The 21,313-nt window shown below is 34.8% G+C and overlaps 2 protein-coding genes across 4 annotated transcripts in view; one reads left to right on the top strand and one right to left on the bottom strand.

Moving 5' to 3' along the window:
- The window catches only part of LOC142240781 (uncharacterized), a 64,075-nt gene extending 49,041 nt beyond the window's left edge, over positions 1-15,034 (top strand). The window contains exons 3-5 of one of the 2 annotated variants that reach the window (XM_075312508.1): positions 6,034-6,215; positions 6,768-7,004; positions 7,076-7,860. In XM_075312508.1, coding sequence (XP_075168623.1) covers positions 6,034-6,215; positions 6,768-7,004; positions 7,076-7,133 — 477 coding nt within the window. In that variant the 3' untranslated portion in view covers positions 7,134-7,860. Of the gene's footprint in view, positions 1-6,033; positions 6,216-6,767; positions 7,005-7,075; positions 7,861-14,948 lie in introns of those variants that run through there. The other variant, XR_012723387.1, reaches the window with a different exon arrangement.
- Positions 1-21,313, bottom strand: part of bs (serum response factor blistered) — a 207,448-nt gene that overhangs the window by 136,367 nt on the left and 49,768 nt on the right. The gene's annotated exons all lie outside the window — the stretch shown is intronic.

The following is a 21,313-nucleotide window of genomic DNA, read 5'->3' as shown; positions in this document are numbered from 1 at the left end:
TGTAACCCAGATCTTCCAACCACCGATTGGATGGTTGGTCGTTTAGATGAGGTTGATGGACCACGACGATATGCGGTGTTTATATTGAACATTGAGTCGCTGCCACATCTAGTCCAGACCCAAGGACGTGTAAGTTGTGGCTTTCATGATATGAAGGTATACAAAAGTGATCAGCCAAAGGATTCCAAGAACAAAATTCTTGCGAAGCCGAAGGAGACATAAAAACTGCAGACATTGACGAACATCGTATGCGGGAAGTCCCTACAGGCTCAAACCTCACTAAAGCTGAACCGCGGGTTGTTGCGAGAGTCACCGAGATCTGTGAAGAGGAAGCCCTTGATGACTCAATTGAAGCGGCGGTTGTTGAAAATTTGGATGGTTCTACGGTTCCTCCAAATAAATCTTCACAATTGTAAGGCCGCTTGTGCTGCCTTAAAAGTTCTCCTGATGAAAGGAGACATCGATATAGTTCTTATTCAAGAACCATACATATATAAGAACAAGATCTGTGAATTAAGCACTAAGGGTTTCAAACTTTTGTATAATACCGGTAAAGATATAAAGCCAGCATGTATAGTTGCTAAAAACGAACTAAACTTGTTTCTGCTTCCTTCATTGAGCAATGCAGACACTGTCGTAGCCAGTCTAGAGATATCCAAATGCAAATACTGGGTATCTTCGGTCTACATGGGACAGGATAGGGAGATGCCTCCATGTGCCGTTAAGACCTTAGTTGAGGAGTCACTGAAAACAAAGACAAAACTCATTATGGGATGCGATGCAAATGCACATCATAGTATTTGGGGAAGTAGTCATACTAATGCAAGGGGAGAGTCGCTAACAGAGTTTATTTTGCGTACTAACCTGGTAGTTTGCAATAAGGGAGATGCACCAACCTTCGTCACCAAAAATAGGCAAGAGGTGTTGGACGTCACATTGGCCTCTCCGGAACTGAATGATGAGATATCTGAGTGGCAAGTTTTGAGGGAACATAGCTTCTCAGATCATCGCTACATCAGTTTCAGATTGACTGTTCGTAAATACTTCAAAGACCATATTTCCGCCAAATGTTAGGAAAGCTGATTGGAATAGGTATAGGGAATCGTTCGATATGATGATACCGGAAATACCGCGACAAATATGAGCACTATGCAAGATATCGAACACGCAGTGGAGAGGATTACTAAGGTCTTCCACATCTCACTGAAAGCTGCATGCCCTAGAGGGAAGCCAAGGGGGAAAAATCGACCACCATGGTGGTCTAAAGGGTGATACGGTCAAAATTTGGTCAAAGGAAAACGCGTGTAAATCGGTGAAATCGTTTATTTAAAAAATCAAATTAAATTTCTTTTTCAAGTTCAATTAGTATAAAATTCAGGAAAAATATTCAGTTAGGCTTTCGCTTTTCCAAATCCGAATTGCCGGGCCTCACGCTTGACACCTGCCACCAGATTTTGTACAGCCACCTTGTCCACTTTCTTCGACGCAGAAAGCCACTTTGCCTTGAACTGCTGCTCGTCCTTAGCAGTTTTTTGTTGGTCTTCTTTAGGTTCCGCTTGACCATAGCCCAGTATTTCTCAATTGGGCGGAGCTCTGGCGTGTTGGGAGGGTTCTTGTCCTTGGGAACCATCTGCACGTTGTTGGCGGCGTACCACTCCATGGCCTTTTTACCGTAATGGCAAGATGCCAAATCCGGCCAAAACAGTACGGAACAACCGTGTTTCTTCAGGAAAGGCAGCAGACGTTTATTCAAACACTCTTTCACGTAAATTTCTTGGTTGACAGTCCCGGGAGCTATGAAAATGTTGCTTTTCAAGCCACAGGTACAGATGGCTTGCCAAACCAGATATTTCTTTGCGAACTTTGACAGTTTTATGTGCTTGAAAATATCTGCAACCTTTCCCCTTCCTTTTGCCGTATAAAACTCCTGTCCCGGAAGCTGCTTGTAGTCGGCTTTGACGTAGGTTTCGTCGTCCATTACCACGCAGTCAAAATTCGTCAGCATCGTCGTGTACAGCCTCCGGGATCGCGCTTTGGCGATTTGGAGTCACTACCTTCTTGTAAGTCGATAGTCCGGCTCGTTTTTTGGCTCGATGCACGGTTGTAGACGACAACTTTTAGGGATATATATATATATATATATATATATATATATATATATATATATATATATATATATATATATATATATATATATATATATATATATATATATATATATATATATATATATATATATATATATATATATATATATATATATATATATATATATATATATATATATATATATATATATATATATATATAATATAAATATATATATATAAAGCTACCGTTGCTTTACTCGCCCTTTCTTCAATATTAAAGTTCAGCTACTTGTCCAAAATAACGCCAAGGTATTTTGCACACTCGCCAAAGGGAATTTCAATACGTCTAAGGAAATTGGCCTAACCGTGGGAGTTTTGCGATCCTTACAGTACATAACTAATTCTGTCTTTGCAGGATTTACCCCAATAAATGTGAGCCATGGTAAAGGAAGGGAATTCATTCCAAAACAACTCTAAGTATGCTGGATACAGTGCTAGAGTAGCAGTAGCATCCACAGTAACAATTGATTAGGTATTTGCCTTTATTTTACACATTATTTGCTATATTAAAATTCTCTCTGAATAATTTTGCCCCTCTCTGTATATGCTCCCGGTGGCGATAAATGCAATAATGAGGTTAGTCTTTCTATGATGAAGTTAACGATTTATGACAAGGCCACACATACTAAAATTCAGGGTTGCTTTAATGCTAAAATAGGAAAAGAAAAGTTCGATCGCAAAACCTTTACAATCTGACCACAAGTTAAAACAACTGCCGCGCAGAGAAGAAACATGATTGTCTCGATAATATTCGAAGAAGAAAATAATATGATAGGAGCTATGTAACATGTTCACCAGCAACCATGTTGGCTCAGTGAACAGAGTTCTAAAAAAATATAATTGTCCTCATCTGAAATGTGATTATATTGATAAAAAGAATTTTGTTTGAATTAAAGTACAATGGTCACGATCTAAAATGTTATAGTTTTCGTCAAAAATGTTTTTCTCCCAGTTAACAAAACATGGTCAAAACGAAAAAAGGGGGCCACTTGAGAAAAGGAAACACCAAATTAACTTTTTTATTTATTTATTAACTAATTCCTTGTTTATTTGTGTTAATAACATCGTGCAAGCAACACCACATATTTTTATACACTCTAATTTGGTTCCATTTCAACAATAAGTAATCATTCCATATCTGCGCCGTGCCCATCAAATTTACAAACGCAGACATCATCTAACTGCAAATAAAAATAAATGATAAAATATAGAAAAATGCAGAGCAAAAAACCAAATACATATTTCAATTACACTTCCCTTCTTTTATGTTTACATAAGTGCCACTTATGAATTAATAAATTAACACAAAACACAGTAATTACGTATTCTTCGTTCATTCTAAGCAACAATCAACACTCGACTGGCGCATAAAATGAAAAATTCACGTAGTTCAGAAACGCAAAGTTGTATCTTGATAGTATCTGTTTTCGTCTATAAGTTTCTCCAACTGTTCTTCCCATTTTGTTTGAATTCTTTTTAATCGTAGTGATGATGGTGTTTTTCCAATAATCCAAAAATATTCTTGTCACATACCTTGTTTTCTTTTTAGTTAAATTCAAGCTCGAGGTAAAAGTTTAATTTTATTTGTCACATTTATGCTATCTACATTTTTTTAAACTGGCTAGCTATATGAGAATTTTGTATAGTTTCTACGTTGTTAAATATAACAGAACGATATTCCTATAGCCTTTCTTAAATGACCAAATTCTTGATTTTCTTCCTTATTTATCGATTCTTTATTGCACAGTAGCTATCGGAAGCTTCACCTGATTTTTCTTGCTTTATTGCCACGGGCACTTTCATTTTTTTACTTTCTCTTAGATTTTTTAGTAAACCGTTGAGTATTTTTTGTTGACACGCGTACTAACTGATTTTTGAAACGGATCTCGAACATTTTTACTGTCTAAGCACGGACTTTGCTCCTGAATGTTTTCTGGTTTTATTTTTGGTGTACAACTGTTTGTTATCACATAGTGAATAATCGGTTTCACGTCTTTGTTATTCTAGAAAATTTGTTCGTCAATCCATATTAAAGTCACCGACTACAACAATATCAGTTTGAAGTTCTTCTAATGGCATGACCTTAAAAGCACTTCCAAAAATGTTCTCCAAAAATGTTTTTTATTTTAACTAAACATGATGTTCTTTTAATTCAATTTTGTATAACTCGATTCTTTCACATTTTTAAACAAATTGAGAATTTTTTTAAATATTTGAGAGCAAACGTTTCAAACAAGCTTTAGTATGTATTAAAACTCACAAAAAATTATAAAATTTTTATATTTGGCAAAATATCACACAATTATTTCACATTCAAAACACTGAATTCGGATCACACCTTAAGAAGTGATGCAAGTTCGGTGCAACGGGTGTTGAAATGGTGGACATCCGTCCTATGACAAGCCTATGTTAAATTCATCGCTTCTGCGCCAATTTTACACCACTTCCGGATCCAAAAAGAACATTTTCACTACTGTTTTGGTGACGCTTTTTTTACTGGTTAGTTTCATATATTTATGTGTGCGTTTATGAATTCAAAATAGAGGGCATAAACACTAATAAACAAGGAATTAGTTAAGAAATAAATTTTCTGATTTTTTTTTTCATTTTTTTTCTCAAATGGCGTCCTTTTTATACATGTGTAGTTGTGCTTTGATAGGTGGTAACACTGATTTCGCCGTCTCAGAACACAGCTGATTGGCTCTACGAAATAACGCCCCAATGAAATAAAGTCCCAAAGAGAAAATGAAATAAGGCCCCAAAGTTTTATACAGATAACAAAAACAACTTTTTTTGGGGTGTTATTTCTTTTTTTTGGGGCCTTATTTCATTTTCTCTTTGAGGCTTTATTTCATAATGAAATAAAGTCGCAAAATAAAAAAATGAAATAATATCCCAAAAAAATATTTTTGGGGCTTTATTTCATTCTACTAAAACTTGCAGATCACAGAAAATTACCAGAATTCTACCGTTAGAAATACTCAACAACCTTTCAAGTTATGGGTAGGTTATAAGTAAGATAGTCAGTTCATAATTTGATTCGGTCGGTGCAAGTTCAAAAATGAATTACGAAATAATTTCGGGCGCAAGAAGAACGAGTGAACTTCTTTATGTTATAGGGCAAAAATATATATATAAAAAAAATCAGTGTATAAAGATATAATTAAATACGAATGAAGACAAAAAACATGCAAAGCCCGTGTAAATTTGCTTCCCAATGGTGTCTGTGTGAAAGCTAAAAATTATGTTGAACATAATCACGATACCGAGGAGAAGGTATATACAGAATTTAAAGCTCTAAAAGACATTAAAGATTCATGTCAAGAGCTTGCTGCGACTTTTGGAAACGAAAAAACTGCGATAAGCAAAATTCGCACGGCCTATAGAAGAACTTGTGAGAGGTAAATTAAATTTTTCCCTTACAGCCCAATTTTTTGTTTAATAAGATATTTTTAAATTTTTAGCAACCAGGAAAGTTGAAAAATATAAATTTCTCGAAGATCCAAAGAGGATTACAATATTTAGTCAGGCCACACTTCATTTCATCGCCAGAGCGCCCAATCGAAGTGGTTGAAGCGTTCAACTTTGAAAGTGTGTGGAAACATTTTGGCGAGACTAAAGATGAATTGAGTCCCCGACATTTTTTTACGGCCTGTATTTCGGAGGAAAAGTATTCATTTTGCATTTTTTCTTCACTGAAAACAACGCAACTAGTCAGGGAAAATATTTTGCCTGCCAATAGAACTATTTTAATTGACGGCACTTTCAAAATTGTACCAAAGGGTTGTTTCAAACAACTTTTAGTGATATATATTGAATATTTTGATGAGGTTAGTTATATTGCACTCAACATTTCAAATTGTAATTATTTTAATGCTTTTAGATATTTCCAATGTTTTTTGTATTAATGGATGGAAAAACAAAAAAGATATATGATTCGCTTTTTCACTACATAAAGGAAAATATATTTAATATGGAACCATCGGTAGTCATCACAGATTATGGAGAAGCGTTGAGACAATCGATCAAACAAGTTTATCCTGGAATAAAGATGGTTGGATGCTGGTAAGTAATATTGGGTTTAAAATATATAATTTTTAAATTGATAATGTTTATCAATTATGTCGAGGCAAATTTTCTCTATTAAACACCTCCGACTCTTAAAATGTATGTTTGGTAAATGTCGAATATGTTTCAAAGAAGACTATCGAAATACATGAGATATTATCGATACTCTTTATTCATATATTTTTGGATTGATGTTTTATGGATGAGTTTTGAGAAATGTTTTTGCAAGTAAGAAAGACAATTTGGGCGATTGATTGACAAACTACATGTAAAAGTTGACATTTGATGAATATGTAGGCTAGAAAAAGAAAATTCGCGCGAATTTTCTTTTTCTAGCCTACATATTCATCAAATGTCAACTTTTACATGTAGTTTGTCAATCAATCGCCCAAATTGTCTTTCTTACTTGCAAAAACATTTCTCAAAACTCATCCATAAAACATCAATCCAGTTTTGTATCGTCCGATACTGTTTTATTTATATATTTCGAAAAGCAGTTCTTCGTTACAGATAACACTAATAAATTTAACATATTTTTATTACTAATAGGTTCCATTACTGCCAAGCAATTAAAAGAAATATGCGGAGCCACAAACAGCTTTTACAATATATAAAATCTTCGAAACCAGCTTCTGCAGAATACCACAAAATAATGGCGCTTCCACTCCTTCCACCAAATCTCATTGGGACCTCTTTTCGAGATATTAAAGGCAAGATATTTTTCATGGATAGTGAAGGTGTATTCCTACCATTTCTAAATTACTACGAAAGCAATGGATACAAAAGGTGTGATATAGATTATTTTGAGTTACTCCAGTATGATATAGTTGCACCATAACTCTTAAAATCTTTTTCAGATTGGGTCTAAAAATTTTAGCGTTTACAATCAAAAAACCAGGACTACTTCGGCAGTAGAAGCCTATAATGGTGTGTTGGGACGAAGTGCTGACAGAGGTGGAGACTTTTTTAAATTCGTAGCCGTCATACGCAACGAGGAATTCTTCAAAAGTAGACAGTCGAACAATGCGTTGAGGGTGGAGGAACTCTGTGCAAACGAAAAAAAAAAACAGGACGCGTTGCGTCACAGACTAATCGAAGAATCCACATTGCAGCTAAAACAAGGAAAAATAACGGCTGATACTTTCTTATCCCGGATGGTGTACGAACGGAATAAAATTTGTGTCGATATGGCTCCAGAAATTAGTATTTTTGAGGAAGATGAAGATACTTCGGAAGATGAGGCTTCAGAAATTTCACACCATGATTCAAATGAACATGAATGCATTGTTTGCAGGGATAGGAAATCAAATGTGATCTTATTGCCGTGTAAACATTTAAAGATTTGTTCTGAATGCAATTTAATTTTGCAAGCCAATGCAGTATCCAAGAATTTGGAAAAATATAGTTGTCCTTACTGTCGCCAACCGGTCGAAGACACCTTAATAGTATTTTTGTAATTTATAGCGCAGCTATGTTCATGTATATATTGATTTACAATTTGAATAAAAATTTGATTTATACTTATTTACGTATTGAATATTTATAGTAATTTAATTAATATGTATGCTTTTCAAAATTTGTCGTTTTTTGAATTCTATTGAATTAATTTTTTTTGGTAAATAAAAAAATGTTAAATCCTGAATTTTTTGGTCAAAATTTTTGAGGTGTTATTTCATACACATTTGGGACGCTATTTCATATTTTGGGGCTTTATTTCATATTTGTTTTGGGGATTTATTTCGTTGTGAAAAAATACCCCAATTTTTGGGGCCTTATTTCATTTTCTCTTTGGGGTCTTATTTCATTGGGGCGTTATTTCGTAGAGCCCAGCTGATTGTTGTTTTGACATTTCCATCACTCACAGACTTCTTCATTTCTCTACTCATTTTCCCATTTCTTTTGTTGGCTTTTTTATTTCGTTAAAACTTCCTTCTGAATGCAAGTAACAACAAATGCTATGTTCCCACTGACTATTTTTCCTCATTCGTTTTTCGAAAACATTTCACAGTCCACACCGAGTTGTTTTAGTTTGACAGTTGCAATGGAAACTAGAAATTCCCATTCACCCTAAATTCAAATATATTCTACTAGATAAATACCACGACCGCAAGCAATGTTTTAAATTATTTTCACATCCCCGTGTTCTTCAAAGCCTTATTCGCATTTTTGAGGAAAACTAGTGTTTTGAACTTGTTTGTTTCGTATGGGGAAAACGACTCGTTTTGGACTGCTTTTAAAGGAAAAACATTTCAAACCCCAAAACAGGCTTGGTGAAAACGCCGTATAACCAAATAAGTTTTTACTTTCAGATTATCTAGGTATCAATATTTTTTCAATAATAGTTTTTTCTTTGAATTAAAAATTTCTTCGTCAATTGTTAGTTATTCTTAGTAAATTTGTGTATTTTGTAACCACTTCAGAATTTAAAATTTCTTGTTGAAAAGGGGTTCGCGAGAACCCCTGTGCTTGTGTTTATTTATCACAGCGAGAGCTCGCGCAGTCATACAAAGAAGCCACCGAGTCGCGCAGTCCTTATAAAAAATCAAGTTCAAAACACAAGTTCTCCAAAACACGTCAATTTTATAATGTAAACGCTCCTAATTTGGAATATGGTCTGACTGAACATACTATTTTCAAAATATATGTCAAATTATTAAAATAAAACGAATAAACAATGGGTTGGAGAACATAGGGATGTGAAAATAACTTAAAATTTTTTTCCATTTTATTTTAGTCCCATTCACGAGAGTTGCTTTGGATTTTGTTCACGACTCACGTGTCACGAGAATTTCGTGTCTCGCGCACACCTCTAGTATGACCTAACATGAAAATTTAAAAGTTTAAAGATATTAATTTATAGGCAATTTTGTCAAAATGTTATTTCTATGGAAAATGTTCTCAAAAATTTATTTCTTTAGAAAATTGAAGTGTATTTTAGTTGAAGAGGAATATTTTGAAAAATCTACCAAATCATCAAGAATTCTACCAAACAGTAAAAAATCTACCATATTTGGTAGAACCAACTATGGCATGTGATACATCTTTTTGGGATAAATCTATCTTTCACCACAAAATTGCAACCAACGTTAAGCTACTAAAAATGATTTATAAAAAATCCTCAGATTTGGTTGATCGGCTTCATTACCTCGGAGGCCGATTCATAGCCGATTATAAATTCTTTTATCTAATTTTAAATTCTCAGTGACTATTGAACATAAAATATGCCTTTTGCTAAAGAAATAGATTAATTAAATATACCCGAATGGTTTATTCTGGATTTCCCTGCAAATATATTTCCCTTTCAATTTGATTTCCCCAAAAATGTTTGCTTGTTCTAGATTTCCCATGAAATAAGATTTTTCGAAATCGCTTGCCGAAAAATGAAAATCTGCAAATCATATGCGGGTATGTTCTGGATTTCCCTTCAAATAGATTTCACCTTCCACTTTTATTTCTCCCCAAAAATTTTTGGTTGCTCTTGGTTTCCCGTGACACAAGATTTTTCGAGATCGCTTGCCGAAAAATCAAAGTCTGCAAATCATATGATTTGCAGAGGAAAATGTAAACATATAATCAAATATGTGGCACAATTCTTTTATTTCTATGTTTATGGTAAAATGTTAAGGAAATACGAAGAAACTCATGTTCTGCAATCTAATGAAAAGCTACTGAATTGTAAAATACTTATAACAATCACGAAATCGTTCTTGCATTTTTTGCCAATTATCTTTTGTTTACTATTGTAAGAGTTCAGAGTCAAGATCCAAATTTGAGGAACTAGGTCTGCACGCAAAACATTTAACACCATTAAAAAAAATAAAATCTATTGCAAATGTAATTTATGAATTTTCATCGTCTTTAAAGTTCAAACATGCGTAATATTTTGTATTTTATTTATAATTTTGTGAAGCATAAATTTTTTCCCGACGGCGACAACTCTTAACGCAGTTTATTATAATTGACTGACTCTTGCGTGCGACACTTTGCAGAAGTTAAGCAGAGGTGGAGACAACTCTCCACAAGTGGAATACGAATCTGAAATCAGTTTATCCGATTGGTTAACAGTTTTTGGAAAAAAGTACAAAATGCCTGCTGTTTGTTTGTTAATGGTTAATGCTGAAACACGAATTTTCTCCATTCAGGTACACTTTTAGTGCTTGGGCCACAGGCATTTAATTTCTCGGCCAGTAGCCCATGGCTATATCCGGATTTGATTCCATGAAATCTATTAATTTTTCATTGTGGTAAATAGTTTTTCGGGAAGACCTACACCCAGAAAAAAGTGACCCCTTCTTTAAGTTAAAATGAACTCATTGCGAAGAAAGTTGAACTTCGTATAGCGCCAAAAACATTTTTATTTGTTTGAACGATAGGATTTTCGTAGAAATTAGGTAGAATGCATTCCATATATTAGTTAACATTTTCCTATATTTATGTACCACTATACTACAGAATGAAAAAATTAAACTGAATTGAATTCATATATGGAATGATTTTATTAAACTTTTTTCATTCATTTGGACAAATCGTACATATTTGTGGTAAACCTTTTACTTCAAAATTAGAACAGCTTACCTTCGTTTTTAAATACAATTTTATGTATTTATATAAGCAATTTTTTCTTTAATAAAAGACATGTTTTATTAATATATTAAATATATTTATTTAGAATCAACAGCATCGACTGGTCTTGAAATATTAAAACATATTTTTTTCTTCTTCTAGTACCTTTCACTTTGAATAAGTTGCTGCCTAGCAATTTTGTCCACCTTTTACAATTTCACTACCTACACTGTTAGAAAAATATGTTTTTCATATGTTCCCATATAAACAAAATGTGTCGTCGGGCACAATTTTTAAACACAATATATTTAAGTGCAAACATGTAATGTTCCCAAACGAACACTAAATGTTTGGACACATATGTTAATATGTTAGAACATATTATGTTTGGGGCATGAATGTTTCATAAAAATAATATGTGTGAATGTAAACATATATACATTTACAAATTTCGAGTAAACATACATATGTTGTGATATTTTAGTTAGAGAGCAACAGAGAGAGTACAATGAAAAAAATATTGTCGTGAGGTCAAAGATTTCATGTCTTTAAAATACGAATGCAAATTTTGCTTAGCATAGAAGACGCATTTCTCTAGTATAAAGTTTTTTTCCTTGACCAAAGGTCGATAAACTTTTCAATGAAGTCGTATTGTCCTTATAATTAAGTGATTTGATGTAAAAATGGATATCATAACATGAAAGAAAAAATGTTTGGGCTAAGGTCAACTTGACTTTAATAATTTAGAAAAAATCTTTAAATTTAATGAAATTGTCTTTAAATTTGTTGTCTTTTTGCATCTTGACTACAAATCAAAAAATCGTTCAAATATAGGACATGTTTTTCAAAACTTTATTTTAAAGACGTTTTTTACTTGAAACACAGCATAATTTCTACTAGAAGTCGAGTCTTAATTTGGAAGATAAAGTCGTCGTTAAATTGTTTGTAAAGGACTTTGATAGCATATGAAGAAAAAAAGCTGAAAAAGCGAAAAATTAAAATTTGCTTCCTAGAAGCAAGAACACAAAATCCGATTTTAAAAGCGAATTGTGTCTTAAAAGTATCCTTACTTGTATTCTCCGCTTCTTTGGCTCGGAATCAATACCAAATTTTTTAAAGTAAAGACAAAATCTTTGGAAGAAATGGAGAAATAGAGATGGAAACCGGGAGGGTTGAAATCAACATAACACATCGAGATAATCAAAAGAGAGCAATTTCTGTGAAACCGCTTGTATGCGGAAACTGTTTTATGATAAGACCAAAAATTTGATATGCTTAAGCCTAAATATTATTTAATTTTAATATTAGAATGACTATTCGCAGTAAAGAGAAAGTTGTAAATGCATTTAAAATAGTGTTAAATCCTAGTAAAAAATTGTTCACTCCTTAATAAATTTATGTGCATATTATAAAATTATTTATTTATTTATGTTTATGCTCGACTCCACGTTCTTCTTTCGTTAGAGTTTTTGAATTCCTTCCAAAATTTCAAACTTTTATATAAAACAGTTTTTTGTTACAAAATTGTTATTTATGGAATAAAAAATAATATTTTATCCAAAAGCTCAGTCCATTTCGTTTATATCAAGCACTGTATCTGACTGTAAATCTTTAATAATCCCCACATTTCGAAGTTTCATTATAAAAATTTAATATAGTATAAATATAAATGTGTAAATTAAAAAAAAAATTGGTTCGGTCGGAGCAGGGATTGAACCCACGACCCTTTGCTTTGCTTTGCTAACCACTGCTCCACGTGGCCAACAAATGTATGTTTCTTTTAAATAATGTTATGTTTGCATGGTCTCGTGGGCGCTGCAAACTATGCTATATAAATGTAACTTATAACGATAATTATCTACTGGTGACTCTAACAGCTACGTAGTCCAGTGGATAGAGTGTTGGCTTACAAACTGTATGGTCCTCGGTTCGATTCTCCGTGCATGCGAAAGGTAAAATTTAAAAAATTTATAAAAGTGAATAATTTCTTCAACATTATTTGTATTACAGAAAAAGGTGCCAAGAACTAAAATATTTCGTGGAAGTGAAAATTACGAGTATGTTAGGCAATGAGCACAATCGTCTTTGTGAAAAATTCTTCCAAGCATATAATATTTTTGGGCTCAAAATGCTTCCAAACATATAATATGTTCACATAAAACAAACATATTTATGTTTCGGCAGTATCCAATAATATATGTGCTTCCTGTAAAATATGTTTGGAACATATGTTAGAGAAGCGATTTTTTTTGAGGGTGTACAAATATAAGCAAAAAAATCCTAAACCAATTTTTCCACAAAAGGTTAGCGTCACTGAATATTACCTGATAATTGAAGATTCCAAAATGAAGTCGAATGAAGGGGTTGTTATTCTGCTGGTGTTTTCTTGTTTTATAAACAAGAAAAATTTTTCTCATTAATTTAAAATAACAAATATTTTATATATTTTATTTGTTTTTCATTATATTATTTTACTACATTATTTTTTAACAATCTCTCCGTATACCATAACAACGCGATTCCAACTAAGAAAACAACCCACGCGCAAACATATCGATTACATCGATAACAGGTATCGATTACAGGTAGACAAAAGAAATATAGGAAAAGGTCCTATATTCTAACAAGGATTGATTACTTCTTAGTACGAATGGACTAAAATGAACTAAAAGTTTTGAAAGGATTGATTACTTCTTAGTACGAATGAACTAAACTATTTTTCTATGCTAAGTGTTATTCGTATGTATGATAAACTTTCTATAATAAAGGATGTCAGAATTATCATTTTATAAGAAATTTTAATAAATTTGAGGAAACTTGGTTTTAGTTCGGGTTTTGTTTATTTTTACGAATGCTTTGTTATCAGTGAATAAAATTTTCTTGTTCAGTAGTAAATTCTTATACCCAGCGAAGAAAACAGTATTAGTAAAATTCCAAGCCTTATTCTAGTTAATGAACTATTCCTAACTGTTTCAGTTTAGGATTTTTTTACTGAAACAAGTAAATTTTATTATTTCACACAAAAATATAACTGAATTGAAATCAAATGGCTAAACTAAATTGATGAACATTTTTTCCTTTAGTTTCGAAAACACTTTTTTCTGGGTGTACACGAAAAATAATATAATATACAATATTTATATAAAATAGTCAAATATGTATGTACATGTTGACCAAATATTTTTTGTTTACTTTTGTAAGAGTTCATAGCCAGTCTACAAATTTGAACAATTACGACGATGCGCAAAAACATTTAACGCCGGTAGGAAAAAATTTGAATTTCTCACTAAAATCGATTACTAATGTAATATATGAATTTTCGTTGACTTACAAATTCAAAATTACCTAATATTTTGTATTTCATGGCTCTTTTATAATAAATAAAAACAAATTTTGTTGACATATTTTTTTCCCGACAAAGAGAAACCTTAACGAAGTTCTTTATACTTGACTGACTCTAGTGTGCTACGCTTTGCAGAGGTTATGTTGCCGAATAGTTTATTGCAATTCTTTGATAAAAACGATTGTTTTAATTTGTTCTAAAATGGGTTTGTTTTTATTTAAAATTAAAGCATAGTCATATTGATACATACTTCGTTGTAATCTAAAAAGCATTAACATACATTTTTGAAATTATAAAAGTTTCAATGCGTTTTCTTAAAATCTTAAAACACTGTCGTTTCGAAGATAAATAAAAACTGCTGCTTTTAAGCAACCACCATTTCTTGCAGCAATTGAAAGGGGAATCTTGGACAATTGATGGTATATTTTTAAATCTTGTTTTTAGAGGGCTTTCAATTCTCTTTTAACACCCAATACTTATAGATCATATAGAAAACATATTAAAGACTGAAAACAAAAGATTTACTTCGGCTTCAAATCCTTAATTTTCCAAATAAGAAAGATTCCACTGAAAAAAATCCATGAACATTTTGTGAGTCTGTGAGGGGAAAAGTAGCTTACAGAACAACCCCTACGGGAAATATTTCCCACAAATCTTTCATGTGAAACCCAGAACATACCCGATTACCCCTGAAAACCAGCTGTTAGAAGTCTACAAATTTTCTCATTGCATGCATACTCCTTGTGTAAAATAACTCTTAAACGCATCATAAACATAAAACAAAAAAGTTGGTAAACTTTATAATCATTTTTTTATAATTTTAGGTACTATGGAAATGCTCGATGACAACATTTTAACTCAATATTAAAATATATATTTACAATAAAAATTTTAAAATAAATAACATGAATATTTTATGTGCAACTTAATTAATTAGTGAAGAGAAGTAAGTATGTATATAATTATTTTAGTTCTCAATTCTACCATTTATCCTGAAAAAAACATTTATTTAATACGAAATATTATGTAACTTTCACTGTATGACATACAATATACACAACACTTTAGTTGAAAGAAAGACAGCCTTGTGATGGCTATCATAAATAAAGGAGCATTGGACGGTATGGTTCTAAAGCAAAAATGGGGAGAAATTGAGGATGCTTTGTCTGGCGTCTACTCACAGGTGCTGGAAAAGTTTCCAGGCCCAGATCCTCGACACCAAGAGGCTGGTTGGTACCAAGGACGATTTAAGCTAGTCGCATTTGAGGACCAGAGGTCTATAGAATGTTTTAAAGCTGCTCTGATACTAATTGGTGAAGTTTGGGCAGGAGCTGCTCTAGAGTTAGTCGAGAAGAAAGACATACCGGCTAGACCTAGAGCACATGCGTGGATACCTGCAAACCTTCCTGACCCTGAATCTATTTTATATAGACTGAAACAATGCAATCCAGATCTTCCAACAGCTGATTGGAAGGTTGGCCGTTTGGATGAAGTGGATGGACCAAGACGGCATGCAGTGTTTATATTGAACACTCAGTCTTTGCCACATCTAGCAAAGTCTCAGGGCCGTGTATGTTATGGCTTTCATTATATCCAAATGAAGGTGTATAAAAACGATCAGCTAAAGGATTCAGAAATGGACAAGCCTCTGTCTGAATCAGAAGTAAGCGGATCCTCTTGCGAAGTCGGGGGAGATACCAAAGTTGAAGACATGGATAGATACCGTATGCGTGAGGAGGCGTCTACTGCCTCAGAACTCACCAAAGTTGAACCTATGGTTATTGCGAGAGTCACCGAGATCTCTGAAGAGGATATTCTTGATGACTCGATTGAAGCGGCTGATGTGACGGTTGTTGAAAATCTCGATGGTCCTACGGATCCTCCAGATAAATCTTCATCATTGTAAGGCTGCATGTGTTGCCTTAAAAGTTCTCCTCATGAAAGGGGACATAGACATAGTTCTTATTCAAGAACCATATGTTTATAGAAACAAAATATGTGAATTAAGTGATGTAATTCGAGCCTGTATAATTGCTAAAAACGAGCATAACTTGTTTCTGCTTCCTTCAATGTGCAATGCAGACACTGTCGTTGCCAGTTTAGAAATGGCCAAATGCAAATATTGGGTATCTTCGGTCTATATGGGACATGACAGGGAGATGCCTCCATGTGCCGTTAAGACCTTAGTTGGGGAGTCACTGAACACAAAGACGAAACTCATTATGGGATACGAATGCGCATCATATTATTTGGGGAAGTAGTGATACTAATGCAAGGGGAGAGTCGCTAATAGAGTTTATTTTGCGTACTAATCTGGTAGTTTGCAACAAGGGAGATGCCCCAACCTTTGTCACTAAAAACAGGCAAGAGGTTTTGGACATCACCTTGGCCTTGCAAGAACTGAATGAAATATCTCAGTGGCTCTTTAAGAAAGCAAAGTCCACCAGAGCTCCTGTGGATTGGGACGCTTACAAGAAGAATCTGAGAGGATACAAGCGAGAACTGAGAAAGGCTCAGCATAACTCTTGGAATGATTACTGCAGCAACATTGAGAATACGTCCGAGGCTTCCAGACTACGGAAGGTGCTAGCATCCACGAGCTCCGCTCCAGGTTTCATTAAAACATCGGAGGGCAATTGGACAACGTCCAGTGAGGAGGTACTATTGGACACACATTTTCCCGGAAATCAGACGGTTGAACCATGCACTGGCGGTGCCACAGTGGCTCAGCGGTCGTTTCCTATCGAGGAAATTGTATCGGAATCTAGAATAAAATGGGCGTTAAGTAGCTTTGGATCATTCAAATCCCCCGGACCTGATGGAATTACTCCGGCGGAGTTACAAGCTGTGGCTGACAGAATTATCCCCTGATTGTCGGCGATATATATAGGATGTATCAACTTAGCATATATTCCACGAAAGTGGAGGGAATCAAAAGTCGTTTTCATACCTAAAGCGGGAAAAGCCTCTCACTCGAATGCGAAGGATTTCCGACCAATCAGCTTATCATCATTCCTACTTAAGACTCTGGAGAGGATGATAGATATTTATCTTAGAACTAGCGTCGATTCAAGTTTGCTCTCGAAACGACAACATGCATACTCGAAGGCAGGTCTACTGAGACCGCATTACATGAACTAGTCAGCTTTATTGAAAGTTCACTATTTGTCAAAGAATACACAATCGTGGCGTTTCTAGACATCGAAGGGGCGTTCAATGACGTCCATCCGAGGTCGATATTAAATAGACTGACAACTCTGAATGTTGATCCAGGTATACTTAGACTGTTAGACGAACTTCTAAGGAAGAGACGCATTTCAGCCACACTAGGACAAGCAAACATACAAAGGTATGTGAACAGAAGCACTCCTCAAGGAGGAGTTCTATCACTTCTTCTTTGGAATGTTGCTATAAACGACCTTCTGGTTTCCCTAGAAAAAGAAAGGATACAAGTGGTGGCATACGCAGATGATGTGGCGCTAGCAGTCAGGGAAAAATTCCCATCAACAGTTAGAGATATTATACAGAGAGCCCTCCGGATGACTGAGAAATGGGCGAAAGATAATGGTTTTGGGGTAAATCCTGCAAAGACAGAACTAGTCATGTACTGCAGAGATCGCAAAACTCCCACGGTTAGACCCATTTCCCTAGGGGGTATTGAAATTCCCTTTAGGGAGTGTGCAAAATACCTTGGCGTTATTTTGGACAGGAAGCTGAACTTTAAGCTTAATATTGAAGAAAGGGCGAGGAAAGCAACGGTAGCTTTATACTCGTGCAAAAAGGCAATAGGGAAAAAGTTGGGACTAAAACCAAAAATTGTACATTGGCTATACACGGCAGTGGTTAGACCTATAATGCTATATGGTGTTGTAGTCTGGAGGCCGGCACTTCACCAGCCGACAAGTTTAGACAAAGTTCAGCGTATGGCGTGCTTGTGTATCTCAGGTGCATTCAGCAAGATAGGAACAAACTCCCTTAATATCATACTGCATCTATTGCCTTTAGACATTTTGGCCAAACAGTCAGCTGCAACAACGCTGTGCGGTTGCGTGAGCTATCGCTGTGGTCGGAAAAAAGTTACGGTCACAGTTCGGTCCTCAAAATAATGCCAGATGTGCCTAACGTAGTGGATTACACTTTGGCGAGTCCACTTTTCGACAAAAAGTTTGAGACTCTAATTCCCAACAGTGAGACGTGGTGTACACGGACCCCGGGGAATAAAAGATATATAGATTTCTACACTGATGGCTCCAAATTGGATGGCCAAGTGGGTTTCGGAGTATATTCTAAAGATCTGGAACTTCGAATAGGGAAAAGATTACCTGATCACTGTAGTGTTTTTCAGGTTGAAATATTAGCAATAAGAGAAGTGGTGAATTGGCTGAGAAGTAATGCTCCAAGCAATATTGGTATTAATATATACTCAGAGAGTCAACCTGCAATAAAATCCTTGGACTCTGTGTTCCTCAACTCGAAAACTGCCATCGACTACCGCAAATCTCTCAATGAGATGGCTGAGCAGCACAATATTCACCTGATATGGGTGCCTGGCCATTGGAACATACCGGGGAACTGCGAAGCAGTTGAGCTAGCAAGGCTAGGAACTACCTTACATATTCCAGGGGAACTAGAATCTGTTGGTATGCCCCTGGCTACCTGCAAGCTCATACTGCGTGAGAAGGCTGTCATGATGGCAAATGTTCGATGCGAGAATTGTAAGGGTTGTAACGACACCAAGCAAATATGGCCCCATTTAAACTTAAACCGCACACTAGATATGCTAGTGTTCTCGAGACGCCAGATATCACTCCTGATATCTGCTATAACGGGTCGCTGCCTGATAGGCGATTTTGCAAAAACTATTGGTGCGAAGTATAATGACTATTGTATGAGCTGTCATGATGCGAGGGAAAGGAATCAATAAAACACCTCTTGTGTGAGTGTCCTGCATTTTGTGTAAGGCGTAAGCAAATTTTAGGGGCATATAGCTTCAAATTACTGGCGGACCTCAAAAACCTTAACTTAAGCAGTCTGCTAATGTTTTTGGGACAATCCGGTTGGTTCAACAGAAGAAAATAATCGAGAAGGTTCAACGGTTAAAACTGGAAGTGCCCATATGTAATAGGTACTTTTAGTTAGTGTGGTATCACAATGGACTGAACAGTCTAAGTGAGCCTGAATCTTAATCGGGCTGCCACTTTAACCTAACCTAACTTAGTTGAAAGAATTTCACAATTTTTGTTTCATTGCTTTCTTTTCAATTTAATACAATAATTTGTGATGCTAAAGTTGTACACATTAAGTAACCCCGATATTCCTTATAAAGGAAAACATTATTGGTTTTAATAGACTATTTATTTACAGTTTATTGAAGAAATATACATATATGAAATATGAACATAAGTTTAAACTTTACGCTATCTTTAAATGAAGTGAATAATTAAAATTAAGCAGGGGGGTAATCACGGCATTTGATATCGAATTCATGAATTTTTGCCATCGTTCTCAATGACTTGTGGCACGGTGCGTTGGCTTGGTGGAACAACACTTTTTTCTTCTTCATATGGGGCCGTTTTGCCGCGATTTCGGCCTTCAAACGCTCCAATAACGCCATATAATAGTCACTGTTGATGGTTTTTCCCTTCTCAAGATAATCGAAAAAATTATTCCATGCGCATCCCAAAAAACAGAGGCCATTACTTTGCCAGCGGACTTTTGAGTCTTTCCACGCTTCGGAGACGGTTCACCGGTCGCTGTCCACTCAGCCGACTGTCGATTGGACTCAGGAGTGAAGTGATGGAGCCATGTTTCATCCATTGTCACATATCGACGGAAAAACTCGGGTGTATTACGAGTTAACAGCTGCAAACATATACAGACAGACGGACAGACAGACGGGCATCGCTAAATCCACTCAGAATTTAATTCTAAGCCGATCGGTATACTAACAGATGGGTCTATGACCACTATTTCTTGGCGTTACATACAAATGCACAAACTTATTATACCCTGTACCACAGTAGAGGTGAAGGGTATAAATATGGGAAACATATAAATCTGAAGCAATTTTAAGGGAACTTCGCAAAAGTTTATTTATGATTTATCACTCGATATATATGTATTAGAAGTTTAGGAAAACTAGAATCATTTTTACAACTTTTCGACTAAGCAGTGGCGATTTAATAAGGAAAATGTTGGTATTTTGACCATTTTTGTCGAAATCGCAAAAACATATATATGGGAGCTATATCTAAATCTGAACCGATTTCAATAAAATTTGGCACACATGACTATATTACTAATTGTACTCCTAATGCAAAATTTCAACCAAATACATATAAGTTCATATCGGGCGAAAAATATATATGGAAGCTATATCTAAATCTAAACCGATTTCAATCAAATTTGGCACGCATAGCTACAATGCTAAATCTACTCCCTGTTCAAAATGTCAACCAAATTGGGCCAAAACTCTAGCTTTTAGGACCGGGCGAAAGATATATATGGGAGCTATATCTAAATCTGAACCGATTTCTTCCAAAATCAATAGGGTTCTATTCCGACCCAAATTAGGAACATGTGCCAAATTTGAAGGCGATTGGACTTAAATTGCGACCTAGACTGTGATCACAAAAATGTGTTCACAGGCAGACGGACGGACGGACAGACGGACATGGTTATATCGACTCATCTGAGCATTATTGCCAAAGACACCATGTGTCTATCTCGTCTCTTCGGGGTGTTACAAACATATGCACTAACTTATAATACCCTGTTCCACAGTGTGGCGCAGGGTATAAATATGGGAAACATTTAAATCTGAAGCAATTTTAAGGAAACATCGCAAAAGTTTATTTATGATTTATCGCTCGAAACATATGTATTAGAAGTTTAGGAAAATTAGAGTCATTTTTACAACTTTTCGACTAAGCAGTGGCGATTTAACAAGGAAAATGTTGGTATTTTGACCATTTTTGTCGAAATCAGAAAAACATATATATGGGAGCTATATCTAAATCTGAACCGATTTCAATAAAATTTGGCACACATGACTATATTACTAATTGTACTCCTAATGCAAAATTTCAACCAAATTGGGCCAAAACTCTGGCTTCTGGGGCCATATAAGTCCATATCGGGCGAAAAATATATATGGAAGCTATATCTGAATCTGAACCGATTTCAATCA

The sequence above is a fragment of the Haematobia irritans genome, chromosome 5 (genome assembly GCF_050003625.1).
Source record: "Haematobia irritans isolate KBUSLIRL chromosome 5, ASM5000362v1, whole genome shotgun sequence".
NCBI classification, from domain to species: Eukaryota; Metazoa; Arthropoda; class Insecta; order Diptera; family Muscidae; genus Haematobia; species Haematobia irritans.
Note: the sequence above shows the minus strand (reverse complement) of the source record. Positions and strands in the feature narration are given on the sequence as shown.